Raw genomic sequence first — 18,782 nt, 5'->3', positions numbered from 1 at the left:
AAGGCTAGCTATTTTAGTTATTGTTTCCTATATGCTTAGAAAGAATGGTATGGATTTGTATATTTTAATGAACAATATGACTCTATAGCATATATAATTAGTGACTATTGTTTTGTTAACATGATATATGTTTTGCATGTAATTAACAAACTTATTATTAAAAATATCAGATCTAACTTATAAATAAAAAATTATAGTTAGAAGTTATTTCTTTTCCGGAATATGCATCAATAATATATTTTTAACTATCTGAATTATATTTCATATATGTATTCATATCTGTCCAATGCTTAACCTGTATCTATTTAACATTATATTTGTATATGTATATATCAATATTCAAAAAATTATATCTAATTAGAATACGGTTGTGATCACTATCCATCCGTGCAGGGGCAGATCTACGTATATGTCTGGAGATGCTAAGTCACCCTGTGATTTTAAATTTTTTAATTATGTATATTAAAATTGAATTAAACTTTTGAATTTTTTTGAACTTACATATAGTCTAGTTCGCTCATAAAATGACAAATGTGTACTAGTAGTCTAATTACTTGAGTTCTAGTTGCTATGTGTAAGATCATGAGTTCAATTTCTACTAACTATATTATTTTGGTCTTTTTAACATATTATATGTTATAAATTAGCTCCCTCCTATTCAAATTTTCTAGTTTGGCCCCTTTTTCCGTATCTGATCTGTTTACCCCTGTACTCCTAGAGCATGGCTTCAACGTCTTAGTTGTCAGAACCACCAATTTTAAGGAACAAGATAGAATATAAATATATATATATATGATGGAGCAAAATTTTAGAATGTACGTTCTTACGAACTCGTAAAATTATGATTATTTTTATGTGCATGCATCCAGTCGAAGAAATACTGAAATTTGATATCTATAAAGTAAAAGTAACAACAAATCATCACATATTTATTCTCTTGACGCAAACTCAATACATTCTTCTCTCTTGACTGCTTTGAAAACAAATTAAGTAGCCAATTTTCTTTATTAATTTGGTTATTTAAAAGAATAACGACTAAACCTCGAAACTTCGAATTGAATTACTAAATTAATGTGACATTGGTATTTTAAAATCCTTGGGCGCGTGGCCACCACGCGAAGTATCTACCATCGAGGAACTGTATCGAAACGAACCAGCGAATAATAGCAAACAAATGCGTCACTAGAGAGTATGTAAAGCACGTCTCCATTCCATCAATTAGTTATAAAACATCCCTGACGTGGCTGTGAATATGGATCCATACGAATTAAAATTGCTGTTTGTGAAATAAAATTAAGTAGCAGTCGTCTGAGATGAGAGCATCTTTTTGACTTTTTGGTAATTGTGTATGGCAGCAATTAATATAAAAGTGATTGCTTCAGATCATGGCTTTGCTAAGCATACGTAATTTTGTCTAAATCTGTAATTTGTGCCTCTTGCTTTTACTTAATAAAACGTATCACTTTCTCAAGAAGTAACAAAAATATTTAACATAATTCTTCTTATTTCTAAAAATACCAGGGGGGCAAAAAATTAAGAAATTATTTGTATATATTTTCTTTTACTATTCTCTGGAAGTCCGGCCGTTGTAAAAAAACGATAGTTTAGGCTGATTAGTCGTTGGCGATAATCAAATTCTCATGAATTTTTTTGTCTAATCGGACGATTATTTTTTAATATGATCGATATTCTCAATTATTTCTAATTAATCACTTGGCGGTATCTTGTCCATCCAACAACCGCATACCGTTATTTACAACACTGATCTAAACTAAAATAATGTTTTAAAGTAATAAATTCTTGTCAGTGTTGCTAGTCTTGGTTCTGTGCACATCCAAATTGGACCAAATCATAAAATGAAGAAGCTTGATTACAATAATATATAGAATAATTATATGAATCCCCCCACTCTCATCCTCCCATCATCCCCCCATCTCTTAAACAGATTTTAGAGATAAGTTTTTTTTTTCTATTTTCAATGTTATCCACATTTTTCACGATCTATGAGGAATTTTGCGAATCTAAAACTACAAACGTATTCTAGGCAATTTTATCTTTCAAATGAGATCCATGATGACATACTTTCGGGCTCATCGTCACACAAGTATTTATACCTCATCATGCAAGTATTTATATCTATGCTTGAAAGTATTTATCCCCAATCGTGGACCCCGCATCTCTGCATCTCCCCTTCTCCCCATCATCCCCTTATCTCTTAAATAGATTTTAACTTCCATAAACTAATTTAACTAACTAGTTTAATTAAATTTATTCAAAACACTGTGGTCTTCCAAGTTTAATTAAATTCATAGGTATAAATACTTGGAAGATAATAAATTAATACTTGCAAACTAACTCTATGTTTGGTTGTGGCCTAAAGGGTGGAATAAGGAGTTTAGGCCTCGTTATTCCACCAAACGTGCCTTAATTGAGCCGAACTAAGATGGCATAAGCCGATCTTTAGGCCGGTCTAAATTAAACCACCTCACATGATGGTTTAATTTTTATTCCACCTCATGGCCTAACTTGAATGATTATAATAATATTTTATTTGTATATAATTAGTATATTATTATTAATAATTATTATTAGTATACAATTATATAATTAATATTTTATATTGTTAATATATTAAATAATTATTATAATATTTTATAGTTATTATTAATATATTAATATTATCCTATTATTAATAATTATTAATAATATATAATTATATAATTAATATTTTCTTATTCATAATTATTATTAACATGTAATTATATAATTAATATCTTATATTGTTAATATATTAAATAATTATTATAATAATATTACAATATATTATAGTTGTTATTAATATATTAATATTATATAATTAGTACCTTATTATTAATAATTTAGGCTTTTAAAATTTTAGTCCTTCACCAACTTTAACCAAACAAGGAATAATTTAAGCTATGATTTAACTTTAGGCCTCAACCAAACATGAATAATTTAGATCGGCCTAAGTTGGAATAACCAATTTAGGCCTCCTTAGCTTTAGGTCACAACCAAACATGGGGTAAGATATTAATATTTGCATGTCTAACTTGATATGACTATATAGGGGGGTCACATGGGGGAGAAGAATCATACACGTTTTTAGAAGTGTTTTTTTCTTTCAATTTCATCCACATTTTTCACGATCTATGAGGAATTTTACGAATCTAAAACCACGAACGTATTTTACGCAATTTTATCTTTCAAATGAGATCCATGATGACATACTTTCGGACTTTCGTCACACAAGTATTTATACCTCATCATGCAAGTATTTATATCTATACTTGTAAGTATTTATCCCCAATCGCGGACCCCGCATCTCCGCATCAACATTTTCCAATCGTCCATGCATCAACCTCTATCTAACAAAAATAGTTGATGACGTAGGTATAAATACTTTAGTACATAGGTATAAATACTTGTAATACTTGATATTAATAATTTTAAATGTCAGCAGTATCATATGTGGAAAATATTATGTATAAATACTTAGATGACGAGGTATAAATACTTGTGTGATGATGAGCTCGAAAGTATGTCATCATGGATCTCATTTGAAAGATAAAATTGTATAAAATACGTTCATGGTTTTAGATTCGCAAAATTCCTTGTATATTGTGAGAAATGTGGACGAGATTGAACAAATAAAATTGGAGGATAATGGGGAGATGAGAGTGGAGGAACAATTATCAGGGCCCTAATAAATATCCAATTTTCAGTAAAATACTTAACAAATAGTAAAAAAAATTAAAAAAATATATAAATTTAATCTAGAAACACATTTTAATATAGATTGAAACAAACATTTAACATGCACCAGATGCATATCTTAAAAGGAGGAGATCAAATATCTTTATTTTCAAGTCATTCACTACAAATCATTGCAATAACTTAAAAATTATTATTTCTGTACGTAAATCACTACAACTAATTCCGGTCTCAGAAAGTCAAAACCGGTCGCTGAAAGCCCGGTCGCTGAAAGCCTCGTCGCAGGTACTCTTCCGATGACATCACCGGTCTCTGAATGACATCATCTGGTCGCTGAAACTTTTTCTGCGACCAAAGGGTTTTGCTCGCTGTTGTTTTTTTGGTGACGTCATGTAACGTTATCAGAGACCACAAATAACGGTCGCTGATAGTCTATTTGGTCGCTGATACTTATTTATCAGGTTTTTAGGCTTTTTGTTATTATTTACATTTACACCATTTAATAATTGGTACCATACATACCAACATACAACATACAAGCAAAAATAAATATCGATACACACTCAACATACAACACAAGCATACAAACAAATATAAACATAAAAATCAAAAAATAGTATATCATCTCATCAAACATAAACATCCGAGTAACATAAATAGTAAGTCTAAATACCAAACAGTACCATCAGCACCATAAACATAAATATCAAGTACATAACTGTGCCAATAACATAAACAATATCATATGACAAGGTAGAAATATATAAAAAGACCTAAGAAATACCATCACCGCCAACATCCGACCAATGCTCCTCGTCATCAGTGTCGTCATCATCCTCGTCATCCTGAGGAGTGGGCGGCGACGCCTGGTGCGAGCCCGAACCTCCTGGCTGTGAGCCTGAACCTCCGGCCTATGAGATTGTAAGAAAGTAGTTTACATAATTAGGATTAGTTTACGGTTCACAATTAAAACATACTTATCGAATTTTATACCTGAGTAGCTCCCAACCGAGCCTCCAACCGAGCATCCACCCGAACCTCGATCTGAGCCTCCATCTAACGAAGTACCCGAGAAGATATCCTGTCGATATCTTCTTTAGTGAGACGCTGACCTGGCAGCATAGAGGAATATGACTGTGAAGAATGCGACTGAGAGCCGCTAGACCCACTGGAGCGAAACATGTCTCTCGTCTTGCCTGGAACATTAAAAGTAAGACAATTAGTACGAAATGACAAAACTAAAATAAATTTCAAATTTCAAAGAATGTTTATTTTACCTAGAGCACCAAGACCATAGTTGTCGCCGTGGACATTCTGATCATCAATGCCCGTAGAGTACCAGAGGTAGGCGTCGTATGCGGGCCATGCGCCTCTATCCGCTCCATACTTCTCCGTCATAGCTTTCTCATATTTTAGCTGCAAATTTTTTAAAATATAACAATAATGTTATGTACAACTGGAACCAATTGGTGTAATCTAAACGATTCAAAAGTATTATTACCTGTGTGTTTTTAGCCTTAACATTAATGTATTCCCCCGTTTCCTTTCTCGTATGAGTAGGCTAGAACAACTCATCCGACTATCTGGGTTCGCGCCCTTGTGTTTGCTCCTGTTAAGAATTTGAAAAATCATTTCATTTAAAAAAAGATTATCAAGGTTAGATCGATTAGATTCAATTCGAATGAAAATAAATTAATTTAATAAAAAACAACTTACGAAGCGCTGTTTGTGAACAAACATGTTCATAGAGCCCGTCGTGGCACCTGAACCTTTGGCATTGGCCCTATTTTCTGCATTCCGCTTGCTCCTACTGGTAAAATCATTACTGCACCAATGATCGACGAGTCCGGGCCAGTACGCCGGCGTGATCCATTCGCAGTAGGGGCGAGGAGCAGCCCCACGCTCCTTCCACTCAACCATTGAATCTCCATACTGCTTGGTTGCTGCCCCCTTGCACTTATTCAGCATATCCTTCAGCCGTGCATTAGCTATCTTTCTAAATGTAGACCATGCCTCACGTTCATCTACATCAGGTGCAAATTGATAATGCTTCTGCAATGCATAGTAGATAATTAATATCATCTGTTAGCTTTGAAGAAAAAAAAGAAATAAGTAATTATTAGAGGTTTTGTTTCAGAAAATTTTAGTTACCAAAAACTCCGCCTCGATAATATCCTTAGTATCCTGGGGGAAATCATTGTATTTGTAGTACGGGCCAGGATAATTATTTCGTACTTCCTGCGAAATAATTTTTGCAACATCCTTCGTCTTCTCCGAGTGCCCTGCATCAAAAGTCCTGCAAATAAAAATAATTATTACAATCACTACAATTAAAGCATAATTACAACATACAAAAAATTGAATATTACTTGAAACCTGCCAACCGAAGCACTGGTCGCAAACTCAGATCTGAAGGCGGCGCTTTGTATGCATTTCGACCGCGAACATTTTTCTCACTGGACTCTCCTTCGTTTTCCGCCGGTGCCTTTCCCTTTCCCTTTCTACTTGGTGCCATATCTAGAGTTGAGATGATAAAAATCAATTAGTTTCACTCAAGCGAATTGAAAAAAAACAAGTAAATATAAAAATTGCTGCAACTTAAAGAGAAAGATATTAACCTAATGTTCCAATTTACGTTCTTTTTTTCTTTTTTCTTTTTTTGCTACTATCTTTTTTATTATTTCCTTGTAATTCTTGTTCTTCTACAATCTCAGGAACAGCCCCATCAACGAAGAAACTTGGGTCATTCAGTTCATATGCAGCACGCACTACAAAATCGGTTGGCGGACTATCTTCCTGAAAGAACTCGGTCAAATGTGGGTTGTTTTCCACAGACGCATCTCCATCGAACAAAATAAGTGGTTTTCTTTTTTCCTTTTGTCTTAATGGTAACCCACCAGTCTTGTCTCTCTCGTTTTGATGATGCGTAAGGCAGGTAATACACTTGCATTGCTTGACAGGGAAACACAAAATGCTCGTCCTTTTGAAGAAGCCTTGTATGATTTATCTCCACTAATCCATGCTCCTTATCTACCCGTAACCGCTATGTGTGTCGAACTAATGACACTTGAACAAGAACACTTTGTTGTTCACGCCACTATATTCCAACCAAATAATTTCTTCAAGTATGCCGAAATAGTCCCTTGATGTGCCTTCCCAATTCTCCCCTTCAACACAAACACCGTAATTTGTTGTTTTTCTGTTTTTCCCATATGACTCAGTGTGAAACCGAAAACCGTTCACATCGTACATGTTGTACCGTTGAACTCGTCGTGTGACTGGCCCACATGCAATCTCAACAATCCTTGAATCTGCAATCTTACCACTGAGCGCCGATTTACGCATCCACATACCGAACTCTTTCGAACGAATTCTATCGAGACCTGATGCGCTTATTGTTGGTCTTTTTTCTCTAAATTCAGCATCGAATTGTCTGCAATATGCCGAATTTAGTCACAGGACGAACAATGCAAATAAAGTCATAAAAATTAGAATATGTAAAGATTCTCACTCAATGAAAGGGTCGAATTCAGTGAGACAATTAGTCATGATATAATAGTGTGCTGCTTTTAACTCTTCCTCCGTAAGATCTCTGACGGGAATTGAACCCATTGCACGTCCAGGATAGCTCATAACGGGAAGCCGTGTGTCATTCTCGACAAATCCACCGTCGTCGTATCGCTCTGGACGATTCAACCGTGTAACTACCTCATCTTCAAAATATAAAGACATAAAATTGGTCATCTCTTCAGCTATGTATGCCTCCAAAATTGAGCCCTCGACACGTGCCTTATTAGCCACCTTTCTCTTCAGACACCCTATGCATCTACAATATCATGTAATGAAAATAGAAATACATCTCATGAAATGATATTTAACATTGAAATAAATATACTCCAAAGAATTGAATGTTAACCTTTCAAATGTATACATCCAACGAAATGAGACGGGACCACAAACTCGTGCTTTGTAAGCGATGTGGACAATTAGATGTTCCATTGAGTCAAAGAAACCCGGCGGAAATATTTTCTCTAGCTTGCACATTGTAACAATAATATCCTTTTCAAGCTTCTCAATATGAACAGGGTCCAATTCCTTGGCACATATGTCTCTAAAAAAGTTACTAACCTCTGTTAATGCCTCCCATATTGGATTAGGAAGAAAATCTCGAAATGCTGTAGGTAACAACCGTTCCATAAAAACATGACAATCATGACTTTTCATCCCACTGAATGAACCATCATCAACATCCACGATATTCGACAGATTAGAGGCATACCCATCGAGAAACTTTAAGTTCTTCACCCATTCACAAACTTCACGTCTCTGTTTTTTGTCTAAGCAGTAGGTTGCGTGTGGTTTTACATAGTTGTCCTTATCATTGGTCGTCAGCTCTAAGTGTGGACGACTACATAGTTGTGCCATATCGAGACGAGCCTTTGCGTTATCTTTTGTCTTTCCTTTAACATCGAATAACGTGAATAATATATTTTTAAAGAAATTCATTTCTAGATGCATAACATCTATGTGGTGTCGTACCAGATGATCTTTCCAATATGACAACTCCCAAAATATACTTCTCTTTTTCCAATTATGCGTTTCACCAAAACCAGGAATGTTCTTCTTATTTTTGGTGCCAAATGTGACTTGCTGCAACAAAGAAACCCGATCGAACAATTCTTGTCCGCTCAAGCGTCGCGGAGGATCGTCAGTCTCGATTGTGTTCTTCTTAAATGCATCTTTTTCAAATCGAAATTCATGATCAGGGGGCAGCATCCTTCTGTGATCATCAAAAAATGAGATCTTCCCTCCCTCATTAAGTTGGAAAGCCTTTGTGTCTTCCATGCATACATGGCAACCTAGCTTTCCCTTCGTCGACCATCCTGAGAGCATGCTTAAAACCGGATAATCACTAATAGTTCCCATTAGGGCAGCTCTCATGGTAAAATTTTGTTTCTTGAACTTATCGTATGCTAGCACTCCATCCTTCCACAGTTTGTTCAGCTCATCCACGAGAGACTGCAGGTAGATGTCTATGCTTCTAGTAGGACTATTGGGCCCTGGTATCAATAGAGACAAGAATATGTTGTTGTCACGCATCACCAGACCTGGGGAAAGGTTATAAACAACTAGAAATACCGGCCAATTGCTGTAAGACCGCCCCCCCCATATTGAAAGGAGAGAAACCATCTGAACAAAACCCAAGATACACATTTCTAGAGTCTGCTGCAAAATCTGGGTGCAGACGATTGAATTCTTTCCATCCTTCACCATCAGCAGGATGAACCATGACCCCTTCCTTTTCCCGCTTTCCTTCTTTATGCCAACGCATTTGTTCAGCGATAGTAGAAGTTAAAAAGAGTCTTAGCAACCTCGGACCGATTGGAAGATACCGCACTTCTTTGTACGGCAAACGTTTCGTGGTGTTTTCACGGTTTCCGTGTTTGAAACGATTATGTCCACAAACATCACACTTCTCTTTAGAAATGTTATCATCACCGTAATATAACATGCAATCATTCGGACAAGCATGGATCTTCACGTGGCTTAATCCCAACCCTTTCACCAATTTCTTGCATTGATATTGATTTGGAGGCAACCTATTCTCTTTCGGAAGCCACTTCTTCACGGCCGATATGATGCGATTGAATTCCTTCTTGGTTATGCCGCAGTCGACTTTAATGCTGAGAAGTTCGGTAACGCATGGAATGACAGTATGTTCCTTGTCACAACCATCCCATAGCGGTTCGTCTGCCGCTTTCATCATGTTATAAAACTCTTGAGCTTGTTGATTCGGGGGCTCGTCCGCAGTCCATTCAAAAGACGAACCTGCAGCATCAAGAAGCATGTCCACCATAGCATTTGGCGACTCCACCTCGGGTTGGCTCTGTTCGGGTTGGCTGTATGCCTCACCATGCATGAACCAATTGGTGTAGAAAGGTCGGAATTCATATTTCATCAGGTGTTTTCCGATAGTTTCTTTATCCAACCATCGGGTACACCCACACTTGGCACATGGACACCTAATGCGATCACCGCTAGTTATATTTTCTTGAATACTAAATGCATATTCAAAAAAACCCTCAACACCCTTAACAAATGTGGGATTCATTCGCTTATTCAAGTAACGAGGACCGTACATCCAACTACGATCACCCTCCATTTCTCCTAATCATGACATACACATTTATAATTAAGACATTGTATATATACTTTAAGACTCAAACAAAAAAAGAAGTCCAGATCTATACTTTAGACCCTCCAGATATCATCAATTGATAATGGACCCTCTAAAGCAAGTCATGGAAGAAATCACAATCAATTGTTGCATCATCCATGCAACAGGACTTGTATACAGCCATACAAGCGGCATCTACACTACATAAACTATGAATTTAAACATACGTACCAGATAAAGAGAGAAGACGCTTCGCTTGCCTTGCCTTGCCTTGCCTTGATTAGGTCTAAATTAAATAAAATGCACACGAGGTCAAAACTAAAATTAAAGTTATGCCTTGTTATTTACTCTCTCGCTTCAATGAAATAATGACATTAAATATAAATAGGTCCAAAGTCATTAGTCTTTTGGGACTTACAAAGGGCCGGTGTACAATCCTATCCCACTCTTTGAATGCTATGTCTCAGTAGTGAAGAAATGTCTATGGATCTAGTATTTAAGAAAAATTCGGCAGCATTTCCCCTTAGTTCCCCGAGTACGCGTTAGAAACACATTCTTTTGGACATGTTTCAATACGTAATCGTAGGAACAACAGGGGAAAATGATACCGAATCTTTCTTAAATACTAAATCCACAAACATTTCTTCACATCCTAAATGAGACAAAGCATTCAAAGAGCAGTCCCAAAATGGAGACTATTCAAAATTAATCCCTATTGGATTAATTTTGAATGGGTATAGACCTAAAAGGCATATTAAATGTTCCGGTTTTGTTGGATCATAAAACAATACTATACTAATAACTAATGAATTGTACTACACAATTAATAATATAATTAAATACCATTTCATTAAGAGAGCGAGAAAACTTGCCTGACTACAAGCAATTATTCTGCTTCTTTAATCCCTAGCTTGCTCTGATCCCGCCAAATCAGAAGACGGAATGGCACCAACTTTGATCTACAAGTATATTTTCATATTTAGAAAACTAAGCTTTAAAATTATCAATTTAGAAAACAAGCTTTAAAAGAATCAATTTAGTAAAAAAAAAATTAGCAATCAACTATGAATTTAAACATACAGTACCCCCGAGCTATCAACTCTAAACCGGTTTATTAGCAATATTTTTCTAACTAAAAAGGGAATCAGTTGAGAGATTATTAGCAATCTCATGACTAACTATGAATAAAATAAAGAGAAATTTAGATATATCCCCATCATAACTTGCTTAATTAGATATTTCCCCATCCAAAGTTGAAAATTAGTTATTTCCCCATCTAAACATATCTATTTTATTAATATACCCATTCTAAATTTTTTTCACTGTAAAATTCATATTAATATTAATAAAATAAATATTTGACAATTTTACCCTTAAATAATTCTTTCATCTTTCTTCCCTCTTTGTAAGCTTCACTCTTCCCCATGGCTATGCTCTTGCCTTCCCCTTTCCCTGCTCGCGTTGCACCCCTGATATCACCTTACTGCCTATTTTAAACCCCACAGGAGCCTCGCTGTCACTCCTTCTCTTGAGAATAATAAAGGAACTGGTGGTTCATGGGTCAGCCCGGACTAGCTCACTTCACTGACCCGAACTATCTCTCCGCGCGCGATAACTCAGACTTGCTTGGAGGCCCTCTTCCTGCCATTGTACAAGTGGATGATGAAGAACGGCCCGGTGCACTGACTGGCAGCTGAGCCCCACAATTTCATGGTCGTGACCCTACTGTTACTAGCAAACTGGCATCAGAGAGTGAAGACCTTTCATGTTTGGTGCATGTCAAACATTTTTGCATGAGTTATATATTATTATTTTGTATACAATACAATGATTTGTGCTTAAATGTACTATTTCCGTATACCATGTACTTTATGATTAATTGTGCATCATTAAACTGGTGTTTACAATAATTATTTGTCGAATTTTGATTTTTGAAATTAATGGCAAAAAGACACATAACGTTGGGCTATGCTTTTGGAGCTTCTAAGGGAGGCATGATTTGTTTCTCCCTTGAAACAGAGGAATATCACACCTGGAGAGAGGGAGAGTGGGGCATAGCCATCTTGAAAGGAAGGGAAGAAAGAAGAAAGAATTATTTAAGGGTAAAATTGTCAAATATTTATTTTATTAATATTAATATGAATTTTACAGTGAAATTTGTTTAGAATGGGTATATTAATAAAATAGCTATGTTTAGATGGGGAAATAACTAATTTCAAACTTTGGATGGGGAAATATCTAATTAAGCAAGTTATGATGGGGATATATCTAAATTTCTCTAAAATAAATGGCAAAGGAAAACATTAATTTTACACTACCTTAATCAATTTTTTTTGGTGATTACAGTATGATGAAGGAAAACCTTTTTTATACTGTAATCTCTTTTGAGCATTGAAATCACATACTCAGACAAATAACTTCTTAACTTATCAACTTTTTTAAACATGAGTTTGTATACAGTATTCAAAGTATTCAAAGTCATCAAACAAACAAACAAACAACTTTTTTAAAATCAGAAAATAAATGTCTAAAATGACCCTAAAATCATCAAACAAACAATATTAAGGTTTTCTAGTAGTGATGAACTATATTAAGGTTTAAGAAAAATTATTTTTATCAAATCAGAAAACCTTTATCTCTCTAGAGACTGGAAATAACTAATTGACCCCTAAAGAATTATTTGATTACACAATCATGCTTAGAAAATTAACCATTTATCCTTGAGAAATTTTATAATTGTGAGAAACACTCCTACAGTCTTAACAAACTTCAAATAAACGAACTGGTGCAGTAACAGACCACTATATATATATATATATATATATACCAGTATATTAAGAAGAAGTGTACAGGCTAATCTAATTCTCAAAACAGAATTACAAGCCAACTAAATCTCATAACTAGCTTTTCTAAACCTTGTGTTATGAGTAAAAGTAGACCCCCTGTGTTATGAGTTTCAACTATCAAATGCTACTGGTTTTGAAACATTTGATTTTATTATTTTGCTTAATAAAATAGAAGCAAGACCAACAATTTCATATACAAGCCAAATTTGATGATTTTCAAACATCGTTAGATCGGACTAGCATACATCAGAACCGGACTGATTCAAATCAGAAAATCAGAAATTACTCAAATCAGAAAAATCTGTACTTAAAGAAATTTGGTACTAAAATTAGGTTTAAGAATTACATGTAGGCGCTGGGAGGAGAGAGACGACGGCAGACAGTGGAGAGGATCCGCTTGAGAGGCATCGGCGGAGGGACAGGCACCGGAGGAGACAGAGGCGTTCGGCACCGGAGTTTGGGGTTATGGCGCGCGGAGAAGGAGGAGGCGATCAATTTTCGAGAAGAGAGAGGTTTGTGGTTTTGGCGATCGAGGGAGAGACGACGGCAGAAGGGTTTGGCGGAGAAGAAGGGTTTTGGCGGAGAGACGACGTGCTGGCGCCTTTTTTTTTCAGCGAAAAATTTCAGAGATTAAAAAAAAATGATTATCAGCGACCGGCGCTATAGCTGGTCGCTAATACGGTCGCTGAAAATGCTGGTCGCCGTTGTTTTTCTTTTTTCTTTTTCTTTTTGGGGAAAAAAATCATCAGCGACCGGCGTCTGCCCCGGTCGCTGAAAAACTATTATGCTGTAGTGAATATAAATATCGATTAGTGATATTTCGACTTCAGTTTGATAGTAATGAAGAACCTAAAATATCAATATTTATATGAGTGGATTCTTACATTTTTTTTTTTTATAAATTGACAGTAGCTATCAATCGGTGCAACAACTAAAGTAAAAAAAAAATTACAAAACATCTACATACAGCAACTGTCAGCCTCTAAGCATGCTAACCTAAGTCCGCATTCCAATTCTTACATTTTTTTTATTCCAACTAAAATGATGTTAAAAGATCATTACTTTTTATGTGTAATTATTTTGAAATAAATTATATTTAAAGGCTTTATTTTAATATTTGGGTCACTACTACAGAAAAAGAGATTATACACGGACATAAACATGGGAGCTACACGAATTTTCTGTCGTGTGGAAAGTGAGGGTGTAGAAATCCCTGAATAAATTACACACGGATATTTACCCGTGTGTGATTTTTGAGAGCTACACGGATTATTACATAAACAACTGTGTACAAACACTTGCCAGCGTCGCTCTCAAAATAACCGAGCTACACAGATTATTACATAAACAGCCATGTACGACTACTCTTTCTACAAGGACATTTAGCTAAATGTTCGTGTACGATTACTCTTTCTGCACGGATATTTAACTAAATGTATGTGTAGCTCTCTTATTTTTTATTGTTTATGTTTAAATACCTTTCTACACGGACTTTAGTTAAATGTCCGTGTATAATTGTCTTATTATTTTTTTTTTGTGTGGCTAGCCTCTAGTTTTGCTAGCCATTTAAAATCAGAATTCCAAAACAGAGAATAAAACATTAAACAGAGGCCTTTTAAACTCAGAATTCCAAAACTATACAACAGTATAAATAATTCATGTACACTACATTATACAAAATTATACAAATCCATATTTAGCATTACAAAATTCTTCTTGAAACCACCGTGTCCACATACATCTGAGATCGTCGATCTACTCCTTGAAGTAACACTTTTGTTTTGGTCCATACTACAATTATAATTTGGTATTAGTTAGTAACAAGAAAAGGTAGATGCAAGACACTCGCAAATATCAATTGCTATTAATAAAATAAAAAGTATAAGTAAGACAATATGAAAACCATAGAAAATATTAACATATTACAATTCATGCAACATATATATACATAGCCTTTTGTACACATAGAATCCCATGTGATAAAACATAACATATACTCTTCAGGATTCAATACAATGTATGTATATAAGTTATGTCCTTACCACTTAGTAACCATGTGATCAAGATTTGGCACAAAATTCGTAAAGTTGGGCTCATGTTGCCAAAACACTTGGTTATGATCTAGTTTGAACTAGAATTTCATACAAACTAAGGCATATTAGATCCAACATATCAAAAAAGAAGCTCCCATGTGATCCATGACATTATACCTCTTGGTTAAAGGTCTCCAACATATTGCATCTCCAATAAGAATCTATTGATCAACATATATGTGCATACATAATAGGGAATAAAAAATTCTCCTTTAAAATTTTCATCCAAAATTATAAAAAAATATTTATATATAAAATTAGTTGAATCTGTATAGCTTTTATACGAACTATTGAAAATCAATTTCGTAAAAAAACATTATTGCATCATATATGAATTTACGATGGCTCTGATACCAAATGATAGTCTTAATAATTCATGACGTGTTTTGCAATTTAAAAACACAAGCACTCCAGAATCCGTAAATCCAAAATAAAATAGCAAAGTAATTTAAATCTTACAGTTCTGAAGTGCAGACATCTTTAGGCGGAAGCATTATGATTGATCTTCAACGGGTTTTCCTCATATCTGATGATGGAGACCTGATAGGGTCAAATTTGTCATGATTTTCCCTATCACTTAGCATATATTATTGTCATTTATCAAGTTACAATTGCTTATTTTTTTAGAGAATCAGATTCATTTTTGTTATTTCACTTGATTTTAGAGAATTGCAGATTTTCAACAGATCTCAGACAAATCGCACGGCGCTATTGCAGGCGGTTATGCGACCCGTGCGGATCTCAGCCAAACCGCATGCTATTCCGGCGTCCGCACGCAGAAACTGCCAGAACAACAGTTATGAATCTAACTTCCCAATCAAGACCTATTTAAGCAAATGGAAGCCTGGGAAAGAAGAGGGCTCTCACTCTAGACATAACACAGAACATAATACACATTTGAGAGCACTTAGAACTAGAATTTCACTCTAGTGGAGTCTATGCATAAGGAAATCATCACGGAATAGCAAGGTCTCTACTAGAAGAGGAGGAAGGAACAAGACGTAAAGACGGCGTGCATGAGATAAAGAGGCAGCATAAGTGTTCTCCTTCCATCTCTCTTAACTGCTCTCTTTCTTTATGTATCTTGTTTCTTTTGTTGTTGAACCCGCCATGAGCGGCTAAGCAACCATATTCTAGGGTGAAGACATGTAATCTTGAATTCTTATGAGTTTAATCTAGTTGTTCATTTATAATTATCTTTGCACTATGATCTGAATTCTTACTGAGATTTTATGCCTTATGATCTTGTTTATTGTGTGATTAAAGCGACCTCGTATGAATGGTACAATCCTTTCATACATAATTGGGGTTAATCAATATCCAACAAACATAAGTTATCCTAAGTATAAGTAGAATAGACTGACCAGTTGACCGCTTGTATTCGAATCACAGTTAAGGAACCTATTAGGATATGGTTTAGCAGACGAATGTCGCATTCCATAATTAGTAGTGGGGTAATCTTGATTATTGACATCGTGAGATATTAGTAATTGGGACTTATCATTAATCGTAATGCTGCTGAGCCTTACAAAGTACTCAAAGGGTACTTGCTCAGTTAGGGTGTTGTGAGTCCGACCCAGAGATCAGCACTAGAATAGGATTAGCAGCTCTCATATCGCAGAGATACCAGTATAGGGCGTGTACGGTTCTGGCCAAACCGTGTGCGATTCCGACTGGAGTTGTAACCCGATCTTGTACGGTTTACCCCAAAACGTGTGCGGATGGTGACAGAGCCACATGTTATTGAGTGACCATACACTGACAGGTATTAGCAATAGCACACGGTGGATGACAGACCGTGAGCTATTATTAATAGAATGTTTGATTCTCTAGAAGCCCATCTTCTAAACACTTAATCTACTACCTCTTCTTTGTTGTAATCCAATATTACAACTGAGAAATCAACAATCAACAACCTAAAAGAACCGATAACCTAGACCTTAGTTTACATCTTAGATCTCTTAATACACCATCCCTACGGATCGACACCCCAATCTATACTACACGGTAGATTCATGCGCTTGTGAATCGACAGTAAGTAGAAATTAGGGTTATAAATATTATTAGCATTGATTTACACCCCATCAAGACCTTAGGCATTTTCATTACTTCTCACTTTCAAAAAATGGTCCACAATACACTAAATATTTACATTATCTTAACAAATCAACCATGCATGCATTAATTAATAATTGACCTAAATAAGCAATAATAAGTAACAGAAAATTAGAGGAAGAAAAGAGAAATATATATATACATGACTAACCTAAACGAGATAGAGAGGAGAAATACAAATTAACTTTAAAGATCTCAGATCCAGCCTCCTTGTGCGCAGAAATCAGACCAACATTCAATACAGAGAGAGAGAGTATTAATTGATCAAAATGGCGCTGGAAGGAGAAGACCTTTTATATAACAAAACCCTACAATAACCTTTCTACATGGATTTTTAAGTTTAAATCCGTGTAGCTCTCTCAAGACTTTCTACACTGTTATTTAAACAAACATCCGTGTACAATGCCTACCTTTGTACACGGTTCTTTAATAAATACCCGTGTAGCTCTCTCAAGGCTTTCTACACTGTTATTTAATTAAACACCTGTGTACAATTCCTAATAAACATCCGTGTAGCTCTCTCAAGGCTTTCTACACTGATTCTTTAATAAATATCTGTGTAGAGATCCCACATATATTTTAGGCTTCCAAAAAATTACAATTTCTACACGGTTTTTATATAAAATTGTCAAATCCGTGTACAATGTGCAGTGTACAATGACCATTTATGTAGTAGTGGGTATTAAAGTTGAATTGTAACATTTTGAAAAAGTAAAGTATAGTAAAAGATAAAGGCCTATGAACTCTTCTCATCTTCAAATTTGTTCACACATGATGTATTTTTTTTTTTGGATTATCTGACTTACCTGTTAGTTTGTAATAATCTAGCAGTCAATAATACGATAATTTATCATAAAGCTTTGTTCATGAATTGGATGATTAATATCATTTTGTTGCCTTGAGTATTATTGAATTTATGGATCATTTCGAGTTCATGACTGAAATTGTGAAACTCCATAATATAGATGATATATACTCTTAATCTTAAAAGGTCACTAACCAAGGTAATTAGCAGGAACACTGATTACCGCTATAAGGATAGTATGTGGATTAAAAGATGGTTAAGTTTTACAAACCATTTGACACGAGATGTCATTTTAATCACATAGATACATGTTCTAGGAACATGGTATTTGACAGACCCCGAATGAAAACATTAAATAGAATTGTGTTCGTGTCATTTATGTTTTTCATTCAGTGTCAAAGTTCTAAAGTATGAGGTATTTATCGTTCCCACTAAGAAATATATATGTGTGATTGCTATCTAACACTGTCCGTAAAAAGCAGTCATAACGGTAGCTTTTTGATATATATAGCTTAGCTGAGGAAGTGATAGTCTACCAAAAGTACTACTTGTCCCTCGTATCTCTATACGAGTTATAGCATCACTGGGCCCCTTGATAGAGTAAGATTATCAGCGCGCGGTATGATTACAAGAGTAATCATATTTGATAATCTGCTCAAGATCAAGAAAAGATTCAGTTAGCAAGGATGACACACATCTACCTTGAAACTGATCTGATAGCTATGAGACAGAAGAACAGACACAAGTAAATTGTTTACTGGATCGTGATATTGTACAGTACAGCATCATCTGTGTAATTGGATGGTCATGATGTGTTGCCAGACGCCACCCATGACTAACAGAAGTTAAAACAGTTTTAACTCTGTTTACCAACATAACACAGATCCTATTGGGTCACACCATATAGGAGTTAATCGGAGAATCTTATTTTGATTGATTATAAATTGGTTATGATCAATGATAAGATGGTTATAATTAATTATACGTGTTATAATTAAATTATAAATGTTATG

The 18,782-nt window shown here is 35.1% G+C and overlaps 1 protein-coding gene and 1 long non-coding RNA gene across 2 annotated transcripts in view; one reads left to right on the top strand and one right to left on the bottom strand.

The window, feature by feature from the left end:
• LOC144561456 (uncharacterized) overlaps window positions 1-18,782 on the top strand; it is a 65,477-nt gene that overhangs the window by 3,750 nt on the left and 42,945 nt on the right. The window lies entirely within an intron of this gene.
• Window positions 5,312-9,400, bottom strand: LOC144561865 (uncharacterized). Its single transcript, XM_078310963.1, has 8 exons — window positions 7,649-9,400; window positions 7,244-7,558; window positions 6,812-7,165; window positions 6,399-6,712; window positions 6,102-6,249; window positions 5,884-6,028; window positions 5,449-5,784; window positions 5,312-5,341 (listed from the first exon to the last, which is right to left on the bottom strand). The coding sequence occupies exons 1-8, from the start codon at window positions 9,004-9,006 to the stop codon at window positions 5,312-5,314; spliced, it is 3,000 nt and encodes a 999-aa protein (XP_078167089.1). The 5' UTR covers window positions 9,007-9,400.

The sequence above is a fragment of the Carex rostrata genome, chromosome 11 (genome assembly GCF_964058835.1).
Source record: "Carex rostrata chromosome 11, lpCarRost1.2, whole genome shotgun sequence".
Lineage (NCBI taxonomy): Eukaryota > Viridiplantae > Streptophyta > Magnoliopsida > Poales > Cyperaceae > Carex > Carex rostrata.
The sequence above is the reverse complement of the archived record's forward strand: the minus strand, read 5'-3'. Positions and strand labels throughout refer to the sequence as shown.

Bases quoted from the DNA above. Each gene is read 5' to 3' on its own strand.
- LOC144561865 (XM_078310963.1), bottom strand. From the start codon at position 9,006: ATGGTGAAGGATGGAAAGAATTCAATCGTCTGCACCCAGATTTTGCAG. The intron at 6,029-6,101 runs GTAATATTCAAT...TTTTATTTGCAG, and splicing joins CTTCGGTTGGCAGGTTTCAA to GACTTTTGATGCAGGGCACT. The intron at 5,342-5,448 runs GTAAGTTGTTTT...AATTCTTAACAG, and splicing joins TTGTTCACAAACAGCGCTTC to GAGCAAACACAAGGGCGCGA.